Source organism: Buceros rhinoceros, unplaced genomic scaffold, assembly GCF_000710305.1.
Source record: "Buceros rhinoceros silvestris isolate BGI_N320 unplaced genomic scaffold, ASM71030v1 scaffold16751, whole genome shotgun sequence".
NCBI lineage: Eukaryota > Metazoa > Chordata > Aves > Bucerotiformes > Bucerotidae > Buceros > Buceros rhinoceros.
This window is the reverse complement of record NW_010395003.1, coordinates 1-24,211: the sequence shown is the minus strand read 5'-3', so window position 1 is coordinate 24,211 and position 24,211 is coordinate 1. Positions and strand designations below refer to the sequence as shown.

Below are 24,211 nucleotides of genomic sequence, written 5' to 3'. Positions count from 1 at the left end.
TATAGAGGAGGTATAAAGTAACAGCACTCTCAAATGGGCTACCAATCAAGTTTAGATATAAACGAAAGCATTAAAGGTTAATCTACCCCTACTGCATTGTTTTAGAGTCATGTGAAAACTGACCTAAGAACATAACTATTTCCAAGGGTATTAATTAAATGAAAGCATTCTTCCAGACTGCTCGGTGTTACTGCAAAAGTTATGTGCAGAGGTTTATAAAAACTCTGTTGACCACACCTATCAGCTTTCTTCAGGCTTTACAAATAGCGTGTGAACCTATAGCAGGTGTTTCAACAGAAAACAATCTGCTTTTTACAGCTACCGTACTTGTCTCCCCTCCCCTCAGCCACGCAAATGGAACTTTGCTCCCAGTGACAATTTGTCTTACAAAGCTTGCCTAAGGATTCCTATCTATACTTTTGATTATCTCTCATGAAAATAACTCATTTCAATTGAAAGTTAAAGCTAAAATGAGCAACCGATTCAGAAACATACAGTGGATTAAATATCCTCAACAGTCAAAGCTGATCAGCATGCTCTCAGAAGAATCTTGCTTAAATTAAACACAAGCATGGGAAATCTAGTTTGGGTTGCATCTTGCAAGTACACGATCTTATAAGCAGGTGACAGAACATCATATAACAGACATTATCAAGTATTCTGAGTCCTCATAGGATGCAAGTTTCAAGCAGATAGTGGACAATGAATGCCCTGATTCTTCCCCCCTAGATAAAACAAATACATCAGGAACACTCTGCAGAGTTGGTCTCCAATACTATGAACTACAGGGAAAAAAGGCAGACTTTCTCAAGACAGAGATATTCATGAATATAGGTGAAAAATTTACCCAACAGCTGATTACCTCTAGCCTCACTGACTTTTCTTGCTGAGTGTAGTGGCCCAGATGATTTTGGTATGCACTGGTTCTGTGAGGCAGACCTGGCCTTGGCTCCTAGAAGTAGAGACTTAGATCAGGCATAAAAATGTAACTATGTGAGCAATTAAAGGCATAACTGTAAATATATAATATTAGGCAAGTACAAGATGCTCAAATCTACTCAAACATAAAGAGACAACTTCTAGAAAATTTAAGCTGTATTTAATCTCAGCTTTGCTTTACCAGAACTCACATTAGAAGAACTAAAGATAGTTTTAACAAAGATTCTAAGCAGAAGATAACATCAGTAAAGATTTCACTTTAGCACTAAGGTCAAATTACTTAAGTCTCAAAGCAGCAGCAAATCCAACAAAGCCTCAGAAATACTGGCTGAAAAGGACCTCTGGAGGCCAGCTATCCAGCCTTCCACTCAAAGCAGGGCCACCACCAAGACGAAATCAGCTGACCATGCCTTCATCTAGCTGAGCCTTGCAAACCTCCAGGAAGGCAGGCTCTACAGCCCCGCTGAGCAACGCTGCATCTCCCATTTCACGACTTGCAATCATTTCCCATTGCCACATCTACCAAGAAGAGTTTGGTACCATCACCTCTGTAGCTGTCCTTTTCAAGTTACTGCAGGTTGTTACAGTACCTCCCCTTACTCTTTTTGCCTGACTACACAAGCTCAATTCTCTCAACCTCTCCTCGCAGGTCATGTGGCCAGAGACCCTAATCATCTTTTTAAGTCTTCAGTTGACCTTTCCAGTTTCGAAACAAGTCTCTTGAACTGGGAAGGCCCCAAAACAAATAGTACAAGTAACACTGAGCTGAGGGGGGAGTAACAGCTTCTTCTGGCCACACTGCTACTGCAGGTACTTGAAGCCATGCTTCTAGTGCCCAGGTCACTCAAGATGTTGAGCAATGCTCAGTTGTGCCACATATGTTGGACCCCAAGAGAAAGCATCAGCCTATCAGACAGCCATATAATTTCAGACATACAATTTGTGTTTGTTTCAAAGTAATTTACAGTTTGTGGCAAATTCTGTCTCTTTTTACTGTTTACCATTTTAACATCATTATAGCATGACATTTGGAGGGATCTCCTATTTATTCTCAATTACATCAGATAACAGCTTAAAACTTATGCCTAAAGTAGGAGCATAGTATTTAATTAAGTTTATCCAATTACAATCCAGTTCACAACAAAGACGGTCACAAGAAAGCTGATTATAACTAGGATTTAGGAGAGGGAGACAACAAACTTATTCATCTGCTCACATTATGTCTTTAAGTTTGGTCAGAGCAGGAGTTCTCAACTGCTGTTTGTGGCTTGAGTGGAGAAGCACCATCAGCCAACTGAGAGGACCTGGCTTGAACAGGAACCAGAGTAGTGTTTAATACAAGCCCAGAAAGTACATTTATAATAATGGTCCCTTTAGCACCAGATGATGAAGCACAATTGTCTTATCTCAGTTAAAAATTGGAACAAAATTCTGCTTCCATGTCATCCAGTAAGAAGAACCTAAAGAAAAAGTGGCATGAAGAGCTAAGTTGTTTCTGGGACTCTTCCCTTAGAAAGATGGGACGATGTCATTCATCTACAAAAGATACTTCATCTAATAAAACCTTATTAAAAAAAAAATAACCCTATCCCCCAAGGTCATTTCTGTCCTGAAAGGGGTGAAGATAACACGAAGTCTGTGTGAGGATGAGGACAGCCACACACTCAGGATAAATTCAGGGTAGGTCTACCCTCCAGATCACCAGCAGTCACAGAGCCTGTGCCCAAGCTTTGTGACATAAAAGAACTCTTATTAAAACAACATAAACCACACGTGATGACACCTGCAAAGTGCATTTAGTCCCATGCCATGCAGACCTTAGCCATATCACAGTGCAGACCCTCCTCCTCATTCGCCTGAAACACCCCAGTCAATTACGACAATACAAAGGCAATTTTAGCCTTCATGTGAAATCTTACAAAACTTGAAGCACCACTGCTGAGATCTTACTTCCTCACACTATTTTTGGAAACCACTGTTTAATAAACACTGCTTCACGAGACAGCGGTCTGCAAAAGGTAAGGTACCTTTACAGTAGTAACCACAGTTTCACTCTATCCACAAACAGACCCATGTACCTTTTGGAGCTGACTTCAACAAGTGGAGTCTAGGTCTTGGTACTGCTTTCAAAGGGACAGACCCAGAAGTACCATTCTGGTAGGCTGGTTTTGAAGGCCATTCTCCATTCTTGATGATGACTGTGGCACTTGCAGCTGCAACACAGAACAATAAAGAATTTGCTCCAGGCAGTATCTAGTTTGGAAAAATTAAATCCTAAAACAAGCCTGTTCTACCAGAGGCTAAAGTTAGGAGAAACATGAGTTCGAATAAGAGTATTATGACCATGTTTGATATCTTCAGTACAGACTGATGAACTTAACTGATCGCTCTACAGCTGTTACAAAAACTTCTCAGAACTAGACATTCAGCTGTGAATATGCATAACAGGGATACATATGTAAAAAAAGATATTGGCCAAGATACGTAACTAGAAGTCTAAGCTTGCTGTACAAAGCAAATGCAGAATACATTTCAATTAAAGCCAGGAAAAAGCATCATCAGTACAAAATGACATTCCAGCCACAGAATTGACTGTTAAAAAAATAAAAAAACAAATAAAACTCACACAACTTCAACATGCAGTATTCTGCTCTGTTCTCTCTCATTTGAGCTAAGCCCGCTGTTTCAACTGTATGGTGCACACACCACCAGCAGACTCTGCACCCCTCTGTCCTCCTTGTGAGGCACAAAAAAACATGAGCCCAACTGCATTCAACAGCTACCGAACAAGTTTTGAGAAAGGTTCCCATAAAGAAAGCAAACACCACCCCACTCTCCGGCCTGGAGAAGATGAAGTCATACAACAAATTTTCCCTGCAAAAAGAGAAAAGCAGATCCAAACTGAGAGAGGCAGGACTATAAACAATTGCTACCTCACATCAAAATCAGGTTTCCAACTAACAAGGCAGTTGCTACAAGAGATGCTTAGTTCCATTTCAAAGGAACTTGAGAAAGGTTTGGGCTTATTGTGACAATTGAAATTTTTCTTTGGATTAAAGAAAAAAAAAGTGTTATTTTATTTTTCCAGGAAAAAAAAAAAGAAAATACTTCTAAGGTATAAATTGAGTACACTGTGGTTCAGTTACCACAAAATTACGTATACTGACTCACGCTGTTGATTTTTTCTCTAGTCATTTAAAGAAGAAACAGGGAGAGGGTCATATAGTATCAGGTTTGCCTCAGATTAGTGTTTCAATAAGGCTGATTTTTTTAAAGGTAACGTGAACTACATATCTAATATAGTTTATGAGAAGTTGGAACGTATACTTTTGAGAAAATTTCAGTGTCTTTAAATGCACTAGCATAAGCCATGTGAGTTAACAGCTTCAAAAAGATGCTTTTTGGCTACTAATCAATATGCTTTCTAACCACAGAAAGATGAACAGAATGTCTTTCCCCTTTAAAAACATATGCAACTGAAGCCCTCCCCTTTTTATAAATACAGTAAGTTGGAGCCTCTCTAAAGTCACAATAGCGAGATATTTGCAAAATATCTATACATAGGAACAATTTGCATAACACATTAATAACAGTTATTATGCAGGAATATGATCCTGATCAACAACAGATGATTCAAACTGATTTCGTTTAGTAAAGAAAGACACCTGAAGCAGTCATTAACTTTTTCTGAAAATCGGTAAATTAATTTTTGTTCAGGTTTTTCACTGCAAGCAGCTAACAACTGCCTACAAACTGCTGGACTACTTCCTTCTAGATTAGAAGCATGCCATGGAAGTACCACTTTGGGTAAACAAGCACACTCTGGTGCAGGACTAGCTAGGGCACTGTTTTGTCCTTTTAGAATCTCTGGAGCCAGCTAATCAAACTGTGTGCAGAAAAGGAGGCAAATTTGCAAATTTTGGCCACTATATGATTCAAAGATGGTTATTCATAGAATTAGGAGTAGCTATTGCAATCTTGATGAAAGCCAACAGATATGAAGTGATATCATGCCAGCTAATATCCGAAATGTTTAAAAACTCCACTCATTAAAAGAATTTTAGTGACATACTGACCGCACAGAAACATAGCTCCAGGTCAACTGCCAGGATTAGCTTTAAGTTTTGAAACACAATTTCCTTTATATTCAATTCAAATCTGGATTCTTGATCTTAACTTCAGAGTTTAAACATTTCAGTATGTTCAAATGACAGTTTTCAGCTTAGTGCTGAAATTGAGAAGATTACTGTTAAAAATTCAATTTTTTAATGCTCAAACCAACATCTCATATGCAAAATATGCTTTCATTAACAACAGCATTTCAAACTTCATTAGTTCCAAACTTGTCAAATAGCAAGTCTTTTTAAAGAAAGGAATCATAAAACTTAAGTGCTCATTAGACAAAAAAAGACCCTAATGCTGCTGCAGGAAATTACCCATCCAAGGACATCCCATAACAAAGGGCTGAGCTGACACAGCAGGAGGAACAGCTCCTGCAATTTTTTTCTCCGCTAACATAAGGCAATCTCCTCATGCAAAACAAGCCAAGCGACTTTGTCAATTTAATACCATTGACAGGACCACAATAGTTTGTCATAAATTTCATGACATTCACAGCATAAGGCTCCTATCTTGAATCTTTGTGTGTCTCACCAGTCAAATAAAAAAAAAATTAGTTTACAAATACATTTTTTCCGACAATATTGTACAGTCGACTAAATGAAGAAAAAAAACAATAGCACTGTATATTAGAGTAGAAAGTACATTTGTTAGTGCTTTCCCATTTGATTCAAAGTCATAAAAACTTCACTTTACTGGCATATAATTCATACGTCACCTAAACTCGTTATACTCACAAAACCTGACCATCAGGCATAAATCATTCTCAACAACTGTAAGAAATTAAGAAAAATCATCTCACAAAAAATCAGCAATTCAAAATACTGCGTATATTTACCAACCTGCACAAAACAAAATACATGCTTTAAAACAGAAATAAAAAGGAATACAACCTACTTCTTTTCCCAGTAAACGTGGCTAACAAAGGAACAATACAAAAGCTGTAGGATCCCACTACTAGCAATGTCAGTAAGGTAATATCATAGTGGCTTCCTGAGTCAGTCGGTGGTATTAGTGTAGAATTGATGAAAATAAGAGGAGAAAAATTAGTTTCTGTGCAACTGCGGAGTCCTCCTGGTATAGTCATTTAAAAAATATCAAAGGAAGCTTAAAGCCAAAGAGACTGCAGCCATGTTCAACCTCTCATACTGCTCTTCGTGAATCGGAGTGGAAAAAATTGTAAGCTTGAAGGCAGCAGACAAAACAGATGAAACCAGCAAATCAGGCTAAATAAGGAGTCATCTCTTTGGATACTTAATCTGAATGCACTTCTTTGTTATGAAGCGATGACCCCTTCCTTTGTTACACGAAGGAGTAAAGTGAAGTGAGGACAAAGCTGCTTAGGAATTACAGATACAGTCCTAAACCTGAACAGCAAAAGTCAACATGGCTGTCACCGTAACCAAACTGACCTGATTACATAGGAACATGCACTGCATATTTTATTACACATACTCTTATTCCTTTGAGGAATATGTTAGACCTTAGTTTTTTAATGAAGAAACTACAGAGGAAGAAAAAGAGAAAATGTTGTTATATACGTATGTATACGTATGCGCATGTTAAATCACAGTTTTCTTTTTCAGTCCATTGAAGACAGATTTAAACGACATCTGGCACAAAGGAAGGGCTTTTGCCCTGTCTCCAAGACACAACAGATGATGCAATAGTAACAGAATATTTGAGTGTACCCATTTGAATACATAAAGCTGGGAATACTAATATGTCTGGCAGTCAGTTGTGTGTTATTTCCTTCATACTTTTGTCCTTAGAACTCCTACAACTGCTGGTTCAGACTCTTTGTAGAGCTTCAAAGCAAATGCTGTTATTTTTCTCCCCAGTTTTAATCAAGATGTATTTGGTTCTGATCATACACCAATGCTTATGGTTACCTTAAACGTTCTAGAAATCTACCCGATGTTTAACCTTGTAAAAGCAGTTTCACTTACCTGTTATACATTTTCTCTTAAAACTCTGAAAGCAGATACAATCTAGTTCAAAAACTACATTTAGTATCAAAAACTTGTAGCATGCTGCGCCAAATATTATGACAGGTAATCCATTCACACTGTTCATTTATTTATTATGCTACATAACAGCATAATAAACACAAGGGAACTTCTGCTCAAGAAGACCCACTGGTTCAGAAATGTTTCAGGATGGAAGAGGAGCTGTACTGAAACCTCTACTCAAATCAAAAGCCAAAGCCCAAAGCTCTTTCAGGTGGTACATCTGGAGAAGGAAAGTTGTAGATTAAGAAGCAAAAAGAGTAAGACCAAGAACTAAGTAGGAAAAATTTTTTTTGTTTTGTTTTGTTTTTACACATACCTTTGTCAGACAGGATTCCCATCAAGGGGTTTGTTGTTTTTTTTTTTTTTAACAAGCAGTCGATGCTAGATATTAGTTAAAAAGGCATAAACTTGAATATACTTACAATTACTGCTGAAAAGACTTCGCTCACTCTGAGTGCTGCTGACTGATGAGATGCTAGGTGTTCTCTCAAGCACTGATCTTCTGACAGGCACTTTGGATTTGGCAAGCGGTTTACTGGAGCTAGTCCAGGAGGCTGAAGAATTTTTTACGGAAGCATGCTTCTCTCTTGTAGAGGATCCTATACCTGTCAATTGAGAGTGAAGGGAGAGGGAGAGAAAAGAACATAACGAGTTGAAAAGAAGCTTAAACAACACTTCTACATATATGCCTACAAGTAAAAATATTTACACATTAAAATACACATAAAAAGGCTTACTCTACCTCATACTGACATGGTAAAAAAAAGAAGCTGTAAACGCAGAAAAAATGTTCTAAGGATTTAAAGAATCCCGTTTTACCTGCATATTAACTTCAGGAACAAGTCAAGAGCTTTACAGACTAGCCTTCAAGGCAGACATTTGCATGCACAGTAAGTCTTTCCTACATTCTGCTGCCTCTGTGTATTATGATTATTTGTACTGGCAATCCCATAAAAATATAAACTCGACTCAGACAATCCAAGAAAGATATGTTTGTTCTGCCCCCAGAAGAGATTTCTTCCATTTGACAGAGCACTCTAAGATAGCAACCTTTTCAGGAACACAGCATCAGAGTATCAAATTGTGCTGTAGTCACATAACATACTGAAAACTGACTAGTTCTGCAGAACTAGTTAAACAGCACTCCCCAGAACCAATTTCGTACATGGCCAACTAGCGCAGACACTTTTGCATTAATTGGTGTTTTCATGTGAGCTTGTTTAATACCAATGCCCAATAGCTACATTAATAAAATAGGAAGAGTATCTATATAGGAGGCAGACAGATGGTACCATCTTCAGATGGGAGCTTACTCTTGTACTACAGAGGAAGCAACTATGCTTTCTGCAAGAAAATCTGAGTTCGGTTAAATTAATCTTTTAGTTTATTTCTGAAAAGAGTGCACCCAGCTTACAACTACAACAGCCCAAAGGAAGTTATGTACATACAGACTTGTCTTGGCAGCACCAAGACCCCTGTCAGCGATGACACCAAGATCTTTACACAGTCCTCTGAATAACTATGGAAGAGAAGTTTCCATTTTTGTAAGAGACTGTTGAAATATGACAAAGTTAGCTAATAATTCCATTTTACTCAACATCAGCTTTGCTGCAGAATCTCCACTCTTAAATACCAATGACCAAGAAACCACCAATTTGTACTAAAACTAAGCAAGCATGACATTAAGGGGATTACATTAAGATTTAGGCAAGAAAAACATTTACGCCCAATGTCTGCTTTTCAACAGTAGGTGGTGTGACAGGATTAGGTAACTTGTCTCCAGACATTCTGTACTGGTAAAGGAAGGTATGTTAAGCTATTAAATCTCTGAGACAAAATTATCAGCCATATTTTAGAATTTTTTGTAAGTTATAGCAATGGGCACTTGAACACATCCAATTCACTAAAGAGCATCCAGCCTCTGTTGTGCTATGAGACCACCACAAACCACAAGCTCACACTTACTGAAAACACCTCTGAAACACAGCACTCCAGACAACGTATCTGAAATTATTTGTGTTTGACAGAAGAAAAAAAAAAAAAAAAAAATCTATGACAGCTGAACTTCATGCAACGAATGTGGCAGCTTTACAGAACTTTCTATGTTGTTTTCTAAAACTTTATTTCATGAATGGATCAACGTACCAGAAAAATAATTAATCCGGACCAGTTAAATTTTTTCTAAATAGCCTCTCAGCAAACCAAGGTGCAAAAACCAAACAAAACCTACCACCCCAAAACCAAACAAAAACTGTACAACTACTGTGTATTTGCGTAATCTGCATTTAGTAAGTTAAAGCTTTACATTCAAAAAGGCAGCTAGAGGAATAAATGCAGCTTATCAGCTGCATTTTATTGTGTAAGGAGGCTTGTATGTCTGATTGCTATTGTGCTGAACTTGTTCATCCAGTTCAAAAGGTACAGGAACAAATCCAGTTTTCTTCAGAGTGATTTTCGCTCAAAAGGGATTGAGGCAAGCATGTGAAAACACTCGGTCTTCCCTTGTGCAGCATATTCTCTATATAAGATTTTCAGCCAGCTCAGCTTCTCTGCAGATGCTGGAACACAGCAGTGCTCTCAGCTGTCATCTCAAAATCCATTCAGTGAGCACAGCAAGCTCTAGGACATCCAGTTTCAGACACACATCAAACAGATGACTTTTGCTCCTCTCTTGCTTGCTGCTCAGTGCTTTCCTATAAAGTTTCTATTAAAGTAATTACTCATGCACTCAAATACATTTTTCAAAAGGCCAGCTCAAGGGAGAACTTCTTTTAAATCATGACACAGGATCATTAAACAACTACTCTAGGTGTTCCTTCAACTAACAACAAATTTTTTTTTATGAAATACTTATTTTAAGTACCATTCCCTAAGAAAGGGATCACACAGAATTAAAAGCAAAGGTTTTGAAGACAGAAGCAGGAAGATATGGTATATAAACAAAAGTAATGGAAACAAGCACAAGAGGAGGATATTTAGTGAGCTATTATTATAAGAACAACAAGTAATAAGCATCAAAGTAACTGGCTTTCATCAAGTTATTTAATCTAGGCACTGAAACTGAATACTAGAAATATTACATTCCTCTACAGTGAAGTAATGAGTTGGCAATTCCTTAGAAAAAAGTCTCTATGCAGTAACCACATTACTTCAAGTACATTAAAGTATCTGTTGTATTGGAATGAAAAAAAGCAAAGAACGAAGCTATTTTTTCAAGAAGCTCTGAAGTCAGATTTCACATCCTAACTCAAGTAATCATCCTCCCATATAGGAAGCTATTGTCAAGAATAAATGAAGACTTTCTCTAAATAGCACTGGAGCCAAATTAAAATTGAGAGAACAACCATATGCTCGTAGTGGTGAACTTTGGACTTCATTGACTCCAGGCAGACTGCAAAGTTGGATACATATTCACCAATTCTGAAATTCAATGTCCACTATTCCAAACTGTATCGACACATTCCACATCTAGAACTGAGTACAAAATTACTGGCATTCACAGACCTATACGACACCTGGAAATGCATGGTTGAAAGCCTTTCCCAAACAGAAACTTAGGGAAGATTAAGTGCAAAAGGAGTCTTTGGAAGGATGCTTTTTGTTGCTGCTTTTACTTAACCTTCAAGCTAACAGTAATAGTTGGTTTGGCCTTTCATTGCCTTCTCTCCTGAGTATGTTGAATTTTGGATGTTTATCTTACTCTTCGATTTTTCCTGCAAGTTTAAAGATCCGGAGATTACTATTTTAAAAGTGCTAAACTTCCTAGCTTTTAAAAAACAAAAATAACTTCAAGCATGATGAAAAAGCCCAGTCTAAGCCTACAGCACAAGTTCTTTAGAAAGCAAGAGGAGTAAAACTTCAAGGGAACATGCTATTTTTTGGTATCTATTGAAAGGAGAAAGTAAATTATGGAAAGACAAACTGGATTTTGGTATTGTTTCCAGCAGACTGGTCTTAACACAGTTGTAAAGAGAGTTTATGGTTGCTATTCTGAGCACTGTAAAGCAGTAGCAGTACTAACAGATTCCTCATGGCTTCGAGCTCCCCAGGTTGCCTGATTAGCTAGCAATATTAGTTATACTGTATTATGCTATACACATATCAGTGTCCCTTCAAGGAATAAAAAGTGGTTACAGCACATTTCATAATTCTACCAAAGATCTAGAGATAATCTCTTTGTAGTTATCTCTCCCTTTTAAAGTCTTAAATTACTACCAAAATTAGCAAAGAAAAGGCACGACACAGTTATATTACATTGCTAGTAATGTCTCAGCTGCTAAACATAACATTCCCTGTCTTTGTCCATGTTTAAGTTACTGCTGGGTCTTGAAATATTTACATGAGAGAGATTTGTTTAGGAGATAACAGCTGATCAGAGAGCAGTTTACATATCAAGGCAAGACCCAGTTCCCCTTCTGATGCAGTCTTCCACCGGATTGTTCCCATCCATCTACAGTCCTTAGGAAAGTGCTCCTCTTTGACACAGATATCAAGAAACCAGCAGCAAGCTGGTGCCAGAAACATAACCAGGCTGCCAGGAAGCATGCTGGTATTTGTGGTATCATGTATTCCTCCTCTTGCAGCTCAATATTCTCAGACTAAAACAGGAAAACTGATCATCAGTGCTACAGAGCATTATGTCAGCAGCTAGCAACAACCAAACCAAGGCTTTTCAATCTCTCAAACACTCCCACTGTCAGAAAAGCAACTGGGGTGTTTTCAGTTATGGGGAGAGAGGAGGACAGAACAACATTCATGTACATCTACCGCTGTATTTCACTTTCCCCCCTTCCTATTTGGCCCACTTTCGATATGTGGCAGATTTCCTCCCAACTAAATGCTTCCACAAAGAGACCCCTCCCTTCACCATGTTCCCGCAGGCTCAACATCTCTACATGTGATCTCTCCAGCACCTACAAATAGCCCTTCTCCTTCCCGGCCTCAAGTCCAAACTTACGCCTCTCTCCCACCTCCAGTACTGTGTGCCATAACACTGGCTGCTTGGAATTATTCAATTTTACACTGTTTCCTTTTCTAGGCTGAACTAGAGCAGCCCCATGAGAGACCATGTCTGCACAGTCACACTGTCATGTCCCACGACCTCAGGCAGAGTTAGACTCCAGAGAGCAGGTAGCATTACACCAGCTTCCTGGGGCAGCTGCACAGTGGCAGCAATGCTTGCCCACTTCACCTTTGCCAGAGGACTATGGAAAGCAGCTTCCATCTTAAGTTAAACAAATCAACCCCAACTGTTAGCTTTAACATAGCTATTGCAAAGTTCTGTCTGTTTAGGAGTAGTGAGCACAAGAAGTCAAATCAACATACTACAGGGAAAGCTGAGGCAAAAGAAAACCACTAACCATATCCAATCTTAACATTATTGTCCAGCTCTTCATACTACACAGTCCATCTTATGCACTGAGATTTTTTTGATAGTTTGCAGGTTTTATACCCACGTTATCTATAACTATTTTAAGTTTTCTACTGCAGGAGTTTGTGCATTCCTGGCATGAAAAAGGAACTTTACTGTAGCAAAACATAAATACAATTTCCTTCAGAAAGACAAGGATTCCTATTTCTCTTCTCCTTTACCTCTACCCTGAGAGTATTCAGAACTAACCAGTAGAGGTGAAGACATACTGGAAGACATAACAGCATGTCCTTGCAAGTAAATGACTAGGTAACAAGAAATTCCCCTGCAGGGAAGTGGTGCACACCTCACTTCTAAAGACTAATATTCTTATAGATGCATTCACATTCCTGACAGCACTAGTATGTCAACTGTTAGTATCAGTCTCTGCAGGTGTGATCATACTTCTTGCCACATGAATAACATATTAACACCCTCATGGGGGTAGTCACAAGTCACCTCTAAAAATACTGGGAACAGATGTGAAAACTTTAATTTCCTAAGTGTGGTCACTGATGGCACCAGAAATGCTCTCTTCTGAAATCTGGAAGGAAACAGATGACTGAAAACACTACAGGCTTTGGAATAAATATAATTTAAGTTCATCTTCAAATGTTTCTACCTCCCCCCAATCCCCAAAATCTCAGAGGACCACACTCAAGGATACCAAACCAGATAAGTATCAATCAACTTGCTTTGAAAGCATTCATTGTACCATATTACCTCACAGGCTAAAACCCTTCTGCTTTTACTCACTTCTCAGGATCAGCTTGACTTAAAAAGCTAAGTAGGAAATAGTTTATTCCAAATGGGGTTTTTTTATGCTGAACCCTGTGTAAGGCTTGCAAAACATGAGCAGTATCTATCCCATGGTGAGAGCTCCTTATTAATGAAAAGTAACAAAAGAAAGTAGGTGTCAAAGTTATATAGCAAATTCTTCTGTTACCGTATGTAGCCAAAGTTAAAGGCAAATTGACTAAACTAAATTCAGATCACATCATTTTATAGCTTCTTCCTGGCTTCAAATTGTGAATTGACCATTCTGTACTTGAAGGACCAACACCCGGGGCAGAGGTGGCTTAGAGGTCAATACTTGGCATAAGGATACACATTGTTCCAGGCAGCTTCCAGCAAACCTTTCCTGTTCAGGATGGCAAGAAAGTGAGGGCAAAGTGGAGTGGAAAGAGTACAAGGCAAGTTCAACTTAAGCAATCAGAGAAGGGATGACCTGCAAGTCTCCTAAGCACTCACTCATAAGCTAAGCAGCTTATGCTGCTTTCTGAACTCTCACAAACTGAGCGGCTGGACAAAAGTGCTTTCAGATACATTGGGTAAGTTTTCCTCTACTTTATATTGCAGATTAAAAGAAAAGTGGTAAGATACACGGTCACTACGCAGTGGAGCTCTCTGAGTGAAGATGACCAAAGGGAAATGATAGATAAGCCTTATTCCTACACCTCTGAAGAGGAACATAGGAGTTTTAAGTCCACTTTTAACACAGACTTTAATTACTGTAATGAAGCCCTACATGTGTATAAAAGAAAGGGAAGAGGGGATCAAGTTATCTGGACTCATAAGGACAAGTAACAATCACAGGTAAATTAGCACATGAGGAACCTGCTTTTAGGATCCATAGAAGAAGCTGGCTGCTCTGCAAATCAAAAAAAAAAAAACAAACCCAAAAACCAAGAGGCATAAAAAGACTAGTTGAAATTAAAGTCTTATTTGTAGACCCTGGTGCATTTCAGATTTTCCACAAGTATATGGATCCCTTTATGAGTAACTCTCCACTCCAGCATTTTGAGAGAAGTCCTGACTGTTTCAGGCCAGAGAAGCTGGAATTTATTTTGCCTTTTAAAATATTTTGTTTCCTCTTGGCAGCATGTCAATTGATCTTTAGAGAATCACATGCTAGCTAGCAGGAACGATACAAGCTGAAAAGTGATTTGCAGTAACCATTTTTGGTTTGGCTCCTAATTCAGTGTCAGAATAGAGACTCAAAGATTGTGGGAATGCTTACTGGAACTAAATTGTTTTGGTTCTACTTCAGTAGTATTGTGAAAAGCTATAACAAGAAATCCTGAATTACCAAGTTTATACATGTTTCCAGCCATATGAAACCCACTGAAACCATCTGGTTTCAATTTTCCATTTGAAAATCCTTTCTTTGTGCAATAAACATCAACAACACTCAATAACCACAGTCTTAACCTGTCACATCCTGTGTTGGTTTTAACTCTGGAAGCTCCTCTGAATTACACATTTAAGTGTAAGATCAAGCCAAAATTCAACTAAAACAATTTAGCAATTATGAACTAACAAGCAAATCAGTATTTCAAAGTATCACTAAACAGGCTGTGGTCTAAAGCTACTTAAACGTATTTCTTATAGCACACAGGGATTATTTCTCCCATGCTTCGGTTAGTTGCAGAACACCAGAAAAGAAAAGTCCTTCAGTATGATCAACTTTTCATTAAGAAAAGGTCTCACGTGTCCAAAACCTTCTTCAAGGAAACAGAATTCAAACTGTTGAGCTTCTCTCTACCCAAGCTTTCAGTACTCTAGTTAAAAGTCATGAAAATAACAAGAGAAAAAGGGAGTGCCACTGGATTAGATTTATGGAAAAGGTAGGTAAAGCACAGGGCCATAAGAATATGATACCAAATTAGCAGAGTTAAGTCAGAGACAAAATGGTACCCAAATGTTAGAAATAACTGTCAGACAGTGAAAAACATTTTGGTTACGAAGATGATTTACTTGGCTTCCAATAATTTCTGCAAGTCTTTAACAGCAAGTAGAGGAATACTAATTTTGATGCTTTCATATCCTCAGTTTCAATGACAGATGATGTTTGACAGAGCTCTCATAGCTAACATCAACCAGAATATGAAATTTCATACAGTGGGAAACAATTTAAAGCAATGGTATAATTTTAAGGCAGAAATATAGGTGATGTATTAAGATATCAGAAAGCCTACTCGCAGGTAAAGCTCTTCTATACATACTTACAGGTAGGTTGTAGACAGCAGTAGGGGGGAAAAAAGGCAGTGGTGGGCATTCACATTTTTAGATCTGTTTATATCCCTATTTTATGCTGTTCAAACACAAATCAAACAATTTCCTATTGCTCAAACCATCACAGTGCTTCTGTCCAGCTGCACGGGTGGTCCAGCACGTGGTTGCTGGGTCAGTCAGGCTGACTGTAGAACTTGGGAGTCATGTCCCATGGGCCCACCAAAGCTAACTGGCTTCTCTAGACCCCTTCAAGTGACAGAAAGACACGACTCTTTCCAAACCAAAATACCTCAACTGTTAGCAGGCTATTACTTCTCCATAGTGGTTAGGTACATCCAATTAGAAGGCTGGTGTGCATTTGCTAGGAACAAAACCAACAGCTCTTTCATTTTGGGACTAGTTCAAAGTCCTGACCCACGGTTCCAAAATTACACACGCCTTCCAGTAAAATACAGGTAACTCAAACACCTTATCCTAATAAATGCTTTCACTGGCAGAAAGCTAACATAGCAAAAGACATACTGCCTGCCATCCACTACTCCAGAAACCTACACATGCAACCATGGAAACGTTAGATGTAGAGAATTAAGATTTTTGTTCAAGAATGAGTATGTGATTGCAGGTCATTCTATCTTATGGAGAAATTTAAACACTTACAGAAATTATTTTGAGGTGTCCAGCTTGCAACTGTGACCTAATTTCTAGATTTGTTGCAGAAATACAACTTCGCCATTTCACAAACCAGTTCTGTACGCTGAATCAAGCTGGGCTCACCTTTTAAAAAAATCTATTTCTAACCCAGCAAAAACTCCAAGTTCCAGCCAAGATACACAAATACTAGTGAACAGCTTTCAGTAACCATTTTGAAATATATAAAAAAGCTATTGCTAGCTTAATGTGCTCAGCACATAACCTCACAAAAATACAATGCTTGAGATATGAGATTTCCTCTTCTTCCACTGTCTCCTGTTTGGGCGAAGATCGGGGAATTTCCTTAGAAGACATGCTTCCTATTGGATTAGTACATTACCACTGAAAACTTAAGGTTCACATTTACACATGAAAAAAATTACCAAAATCTCAATTCCTGCCAAGTAGCAGGGATTTTACAATTGGTGTTTTATACGGGGCATTTTTTATTTTATTTCTGGGTTGTAGGGGATTTCCCTGCTTCCCACTTGAAATTACAGTGCATAATACACAATGCACTGCTCACAAGCTCTTGATTATTCTGAGAATAATACATTTTGGACAGACGGACTGCTTCTCTCCCGCAACATGCAAGAGATGACAGATGAGTTATACCATCACTTCTCTTGTCCGAAGTATTTAATAGACTCACTACATTGATTTGCCTTCCTGCCCAACAATCTAAATACAGCCAGCAACTGTTTAAGAATTAGCTGCATTTATGTCAGCACCTCAGGAAGCTATGAGGTCGTTTGGATTTGGACATTAAGGCTCAGCTTGACAAATGCTTGAACAACCGAGTCTGAATTCAGTGCTGACTCAGTTACAGGCAAGGTTGGGGGGGTGGGTGTGCTACACTAGTTGACCTTCAGAAGTCCTCTCCATCCCAGATTTAGTTAGTCTGTCTGCAGCATGGAGAAATCCTGATGGCAAACAACTATACAGCTACCAAGTTACTTATCTGTGCTGCTAGAACTATATCAAAGCACAAGTTTAATACCAAAGTGTTCAAATGACTTAACTGGAAGAAATAGTTATTCCCTACAGGAAGGCTGTAGCTAAAACAGGTAACAGGATTTGGTTTACAAGCTGCCAGTTGGCCAAAGTGTATGTATAGTTTTACTTCAAAAACTTTAAAAACAGATGGGGTAAGCAGCAGTTAGCTGAAAGGTATGGTCGCCTATTACAGCAGTGCTTTGGTAGCAATGCCAAGTAACTCTTCCTTTCCCCATCCTTGCTTCTCCCATCCTGCACTTGATTCTTTTTTTTTTTTTATGAAAGGAAGAAGTCAGTCCTAATTCATCCATGCTTACCATTTATTTCTAGTGATGGTGTCATAAATGTACTCTGGATTAATAATCAAAGGGACAAATAATACATCTATACCTATCAGTTCTTCTAAGACCATAATTACAGATAGGAAAGCTCTAAATGGCTATTTAGAGAGGGGATGAGCCTCAAGAAATTGTTGGCTTACAGGTAGGGTCAAGGGTACCTAGTTCACTGAGCAAGTCCCTCACATTAGCAAGGATCAAGTCAAAGAATATCTTATTCCAGCTTTGAGGGACGCATCCCATAAAGGACTTCAGATACAGATCTTTATCATGCTTCACCACCTGTATATAATTAAAAGGAATATTTTGGACTGGTTTATAATCTTAGATTGAGTGAGTTAAAAAAACAGGTTTTACTGGGTATAGCTGGGTGTGTACACTTTCTAAATTACAGTGTATTACAGCACAGTCTTCTATAGCCAGTCAACCTTTGCAATTAGCTATATTGTCACGCTTGGGTCAAAAAAGCACATAATCTACAAGAACATTTCTGAACCTCTACAAAACAATTACAGAATGTAGTTTCCAGTCACCAGATTCGAACAGCAGCCCACAGACTAGATGTGAGATTTGCACACCACCACCCCTGCCTTGGTATTAATCAATGAGCTTAATTAGCAGCTCAAGCAGTAGTCTCTCCTTGAGGTATGTTGCCCTCTGCCTAGAAAGTGTAGTCCTGTACTAAAATTAGGTTGAACAAAACATGTTATGTGCTGAACTAAGGACTCATTGCTGTTGCAATAGCACTCAATTGCTTATCATAAATGCTTCGTACCTGAGCTCTGTATTTTCTCCTCTTCACTTTTCCATCTTTCAAGCAATTTTAATTGTAATTCCACAAAGTACTGTTATATAACCAAACTATAAATGTTATTATTTAAATATTGTTACTTCTAATAGCACCACACCCTCTTAAACATTTTCCTTACGAGACCTTACAACGAGGTGTAACCTGCCTTCTTCTTCCCCACCCCATACTAGCAATTTGTGATTTAGACAAGAGTCATGTTTAACACCAAAAATACAGCTCTGTACCATCCTAAAAGTTCTGCCAGAAAGTACATTAAACATAATAACTTTATTTTAACAAACAGGTTAAGTGGTAGCATTCCAGTGAAAAAGTCTCTTACCGGAGCTTGGTGACACAGCTCCCTTGTGAGAAGGTGTTTTAACGGTGCTGATCGTTTTATTTTCACATTCTTTCTTCAAGGGCAAGACAGATGGCATAATTTTAACCTTAGGAGCTGATACACTGTGTAGTGCAATTGGGCCTTTCTTCGGTATGTTTTTCCCTCGCGTTGTCCCATCTTTCAGAGAAGGCGTCTGTTAAAAAAAAAAAAAACTACACAACAAAAACCCAACAACCACCAAACCCCACACACCACCACTAAGCAGCTGAAGATCTCCCTTTCCAGCACTAGTAATGAAATACTGATCACACAGGTAAGGGATATGCTTACTTTTTTGCTGTTATATTGTCCATAACTGCAGTTCAGAACCTCAAGAATCACATCTCATCTTCAGCTACACTAAACTATGGGTTTGAAGCTAATCACTGGCAATGACAAACACACTGAAGAGGTTACAGAGATCGTTTTACATCACAGTTTTTTCGTCTTCCTTCTCAAAGTCTAATTAAGCCATTCAATAATGTGACTGCACTTAATCTCAAGATGAATTCTTCACCAAGCAACTACACAAGTTAGTGCACTGAGAAGTGAGTTGTCCTGTACGATCTGAAACATCACAGCTCTTACAACAGGTTTCCTGGTCTATGTTACAACACAGAAACAGGTTAAAACCTTTAACATGCAGGTGCCATAGATAGAGCATAAATTCAGGAAAGGACCCAGGAGAGGTTCAAAATCAATGGTTTATATGCAGCACTCATCTACCTTCCACAGAGAATTCCTGCTCTAGTTCAGGTACTAACTCATGACTAACTCACACTGTAAAGTTAAGCTATAAAGGTAAACTCATAAGAATGTACAGCTCTTGATATGCTTTTCTGTGACAAGCTGACATGCAGCAGACTGGTGACATTAATGCACTTTCCACTTTTGACTCCAGCGCTCATCTTCATTTTTGTAAGTTAATCTGTACCTTTCAGAAGATAACTTACTAAATTTAGTCCAGCTGATTAGTCTACTGCATGTTTTATAGAATTTTCTCTATTAAATTTTCCAGAATAATTAATACAATTAAGGTTTCCATCTGGGCAACAGGGTGAACTAAAAGCATTCTCTCCAACTTGCAACAGCGAAAGGAAGAAGTGAAACAGAATCCTAACTTTGAAAGACTTTAGAATTAAAATAGATCACCCTCTCTTTCATGTTGATTTAATGTTTAAAGTTCAACTATTTGTCGTAACTAAAAATAGTATTAATTTACTCTGCAATGTTTCAAAAATGGATAGCTGCTTCTGCTTTACTGAAGTAGCTTCCTTCGTATACTGAGCTTTATTGGAGTTGTTCTGGCAAATCAGTAAAGGCCAACAAAAATTCAGACACCAGCAGTTTTACTGGTAACTGATGCTGCCTCCATTTCACCAACTGAACATAAGCTGTTGAACCCACAAGCAGACAACAGGAGGGACTACATATAGCATCAAGACTCCAACTCTGTGTCCCTACCATGCCTCCTGAGATCTGTCGATCCAGCCCTGAAGCCGTTCTCTTCTTTCCCACCTTTCCTTTTCTTTTAATCTTCTTTCAGAGTATTTGAAAACAGCACGTTTCTCCTGACAGGGAGCTGACTCATCCAAAAATATTTCCCAACCAACCAGCGCACGCATACCTCCCGGCCAGGAAGTTTGCACCTTCCAGCGGGCTGTCTGCCCAAAACCAGGTATATGCCCTCTGCATGAGAAATATTTCCTGGCTACTTTTAACTGCTCTAATGAGTCCCAGTTCTATTTCAAATAAACAAACTCCCAAATTATTCAAAGCAGACAGATAAAATGTTAATTCTGTAAGTAAATTTTAGAAGTGTAATTTAATTCTAAAGCATGTTTTGAAAGAAAATAAAATACTGAAATCAGCAACAGCACCACTAGAATTATTTTGATAAAAGTGAGTACTAAAAGCTACATTTAGAAAAACCTCACCAAGTTAATACTATGCAATTTTACCAGTTAAACTAAGACTTGTTTGCTTTTATGACAAATCTTACCAACTGCATTGTCTTACAAAGACTTCACCAAAAAAAAATTTTACAGCATGAAATAAGGTGAAGGCTGAAGACACTAAACTGCACTGAAGGCCAAGTACAACCAGCTTGTAAAATGGTATTTCTCCACTCCCTATATTAGGGAGAGACTTCACCTCAGAAATTAACACTACAGTTACACTGTAGACGCAAAACCCTTTCCACAACCTCTATTCAGCACCACACAACACAGAACTCCCCTTTTCCACACTTGAAAACATATAATTAAGTGTGTCAAGAAAAAAAAAGCTTACCAAAGGAACAGAGTGCAGGTCAAGCGTTTCAATTGCCACATCTTTCAACAAGGCTGCTTTGAGAAGAATTCCCATGTTGCTGCTTTGCTCTTTTTCAGCTTCGCTTGGGTAGGTGTTTTGAGGACAGGGCTGCATTAAAGAGTTAGAACTTTTCATTTTACCATTCAGCATCTCTTTCGAGTTCTCTACACACATTGGAAGCACAGCAGAAACAGAGGAGCATGCCGAAGGGGTAGAGCTTGCTTTGCTGGTGTCTTCCGGATTCTGCTTTAACGCAGGTGCCTTTGAAGACTTGTGGGAAGCATTTCTGGGACGTGTTGTGGCATGTACGACTTGGCTAGCGAAGAGGTGTTTGTTAAGATGTAGCTTATGGGGCTTATTCACAGGCGATTCCGCTTTAGTATCTTTACCTAGATCTATTTTCTTTTTCAGTACTTTTATAGAGGGGGACAAGTGCCTTGGGGAAGCAACCACTGAACAAGAGGAGACAGTTGATAGCTGAGACGACTGGGAAGGCTGTTTTAACGCTGCACTATCTCTTGACTGTAGCACAGGTCTAGACATAACCTTTGGCTTAACATTTTTGAAATTAGGTTTGGGAAAACTAACAATCTCCGATTTCTTTGCTTTGGTTATTGCTGATGCAATAGGAGACCGGCCTACTGGTTTTCCTGCAGTTTGACCTGAGCTAGCTTTAAGCAAAGGCCTTTTATTATGCCCTCCTACAAACTCCTCGTCTGGTCTTAGTTTAGGAGACTTGTCCTCAAGTTCTGCCAAAGCCGAAACAGAAAAAGTTTTATTTTTTGATTGTTCTTTAGGGGTTGAAGTACATAGAGCAGAATCTCTTTCAACAGCCGTAGGACTGAAGACCACAAAAGTTGCTTCGCATTTCAGGTCAGGCTTAACAGTCCTCTTTAACTTTGGTACACTACAAGATAGGAAAGAGGAGTTGTGCATATCCTGAAGAGCAGCATTTCCAGAGTTACTTTGTTCTTTGGTTAAGGGTTCACTGGTTTTCTTTGATACTTGTTCTCCATGCACTTTATCTACTGGGAGAAGATACACATTGTTTACAGGTCTATCCACGCATATTTCAGCACTGGAATTTCCAGTTTCATCACGGTCAAGGTTATCCTGCAAGGCCTTCACGTGGTCATCTTCATCAATATTAACGCATGGTGATAATGCATCTTGCCTATAAGGATCTATACATCCAGCAGCTAGTTTTACAGGCTGTGCTTCTGTTTCCTGTGATCCCTTATCAGTTTCTTTAGTGTTTTTTAGTTCGACACCAGCAGAGGCAGGACAATATACTTCAAGTTCTGAAAAGGCATCTGGGCTTTCTGAAGCCACTATCACAGAGGAGAAATTAGGTGTTCTTTCTGAGCCGGTTCTGTCAAATTTCTCTCTCATACATACTTCAGAAGAGATTAGTGTTTCTCTCAGATGCATGTCATCATTTTGATCAGTTCCCAGAGTTTCACCTATAACATTAGTAACATCCAATGTACTCAGATGGCAGCATGCACTGTTACCTATCAGGGCCTGCATGTTCTGCTCTGAAGCAGGAAAAGGTAATACACTCTTAGAGTCAGTCTGACTGTAAGGCACTGATTGTTTGATGCTATGATGTTCCATTTTTGCCATAGCAATGTTTCCTTTCAGTAAGTTTGCAGTTTCTTTCAAGTCACAGTTCAAAGGACACACACAAGTCTGTCCAGTCATGGAAGGCTTGCATGCAGCATCTGCATCTCCTAACAGAGCTCCTGTGCAGTTGTATTTACCATGTGCCTTCTGCAGATGAAGTGCTTCAATACACTGCTGTTTTAAAAGAAAACTTCTGAAGTCACTATTATTTTCAAGAACAATATCGTCATCATGCTCAGTCACTATATTTTGGTCAGTTGAATTACCATGTATCTTGGTGGGACAATTCTTTGAAGAAGGTGCGTAGTTATTCCCATTTTCATCCCTTATAAGTAAGGAAGACTTCAAGCCATTCTTTGCTTCGTCATCTGACTTTTCAACACTCATTTTGAAGGCTAAATTTTAAACTGTTTTCATTTAATACTTATTTAAAATCCCAGAGAATGCAGATTCTTCTGAACTTTGCAGAAAAATAAACAGCTTTTCCCTGGAATGTGTCAACTGTCCTAAAAGATATTTAAAAAGTAGTTCCTTGTTTTCATGTTTCCCAAGAGGTTTCAAAAGTTCTGGAATTGGAAAGAAATGAAAAACAATTAGCCAAACAAGAATTTTAAGACAGTAAGCATTCTTAGGCTATTAGTCTTTGAATCAAACGCAGCCATTTTAACCAACATTCTTAAGCAAATTACGCTTTTACAACAACACTATCCATGCATGCTTACCTTCACAAGCCACTTCTGCCTCCCTGACTACCAAGCAACTTCCCAACCCTTTGGTCAGTTATGTTCAAGCATGACTTTAGGGTTGCATTCTCAGATACTTGCTTTGCTTTGTTTCCACACAAGCAAAAGAACAATCAAAAAGATTTGGCTCCTCAACACGAAAAAAGCATCTAAAGGACTATATATTAGAAAGAACTACCATTTTTCCTTCTTCCAATAGCAGGTACCCAACAAAAGGGCATGGTTCCTCACACAACATATAGTAAAACTATAAAGTCTCTTACTGCACAGTGCTTGGAAGCCAAAAGCTTATACAGGTTCAAACATAAGCAGGCAAGAGCCGCATAAGAAAAACCTGTCCAAAACTGAATACCAAACCAATTCAAGAAGCAATCAGTCACAAGCTGCAAGCAGCTAGGAGAACTCCAGGGAAGAATCATTACACACTCATCCTGTTTTTATACTCTTCACTCAGCATTTATCCCTGGTTATTGCTGGAGACAGAACATCATTTAGTGGGTCTTGAGTCTGACCATGTCTGGTCATGCATATGTTCTTATGTACAAGTTTGCATGAAGACAGGAAATTAAGAGAGATCTAAACTGTAATAATGATGAAATGCTGCTGTATAAGCTCAGGTCTAGAACACATGCCAGAGCAGCAACATAGGAACAACATCAAGAGTCACAGTGAAGTGCTCATTCCTTGATGCATATAGCAAAGAGCAATAACAAACCCAGCGTTGTGGGTTTGAGAGGAGAGAATCTGAAAAAAGAAGTAAAACTCATGGGTTGATGACAAAAAAAGGAAAATAATAATAATAATAATAGTTATAATAATAATAAAAGAATTAGAATACACA

The 24,211-nt window shown here is 38.6% G+C and overlaps 1 protein-coding gene across 2 annotated transcripts in view; it reads right to left on the bottom strand.

Moving 5' to 3' along the window:
* MTUS1 (microtubule associated tumor suppressor 1) overlaps positions 1-23,014 on the bottom strand; it is a 90,859-nt gene extending 67,845 nt beyond the window's left edge. The window contains exons 1-5 of one of the 2 annotated variants that reach the window (XM_010145413.1): positions 20,981-23,014; positions 18,650-18,842; positions 7,493-7,675; positions 3,018-3,152; positions 863-952 (exon numbers count right to left, since the gene is read on the bottom strand). In XM_010145413.1, the coding sequence (XP_010143715.1) occupies positions 863-952; positions 3,018-3,152; positions 7,493-7,675; positions 18,650-18,842; positions 20,981-23,014 (2,635 nt within the window). Of the gene's footprint in view, positions 1-862; positions 953-3,017; positions 3,153-5,955; positions 6,146-7,492; positions 7,676-18,649; positions 18,843-20,980 lie in introns of those variants that run through there. The other variant, XM_010145415.1, reaches the window with a different exon arrangement.
* Positions 23,015-24,211: the final 1,197 nt, after the last annotated feature.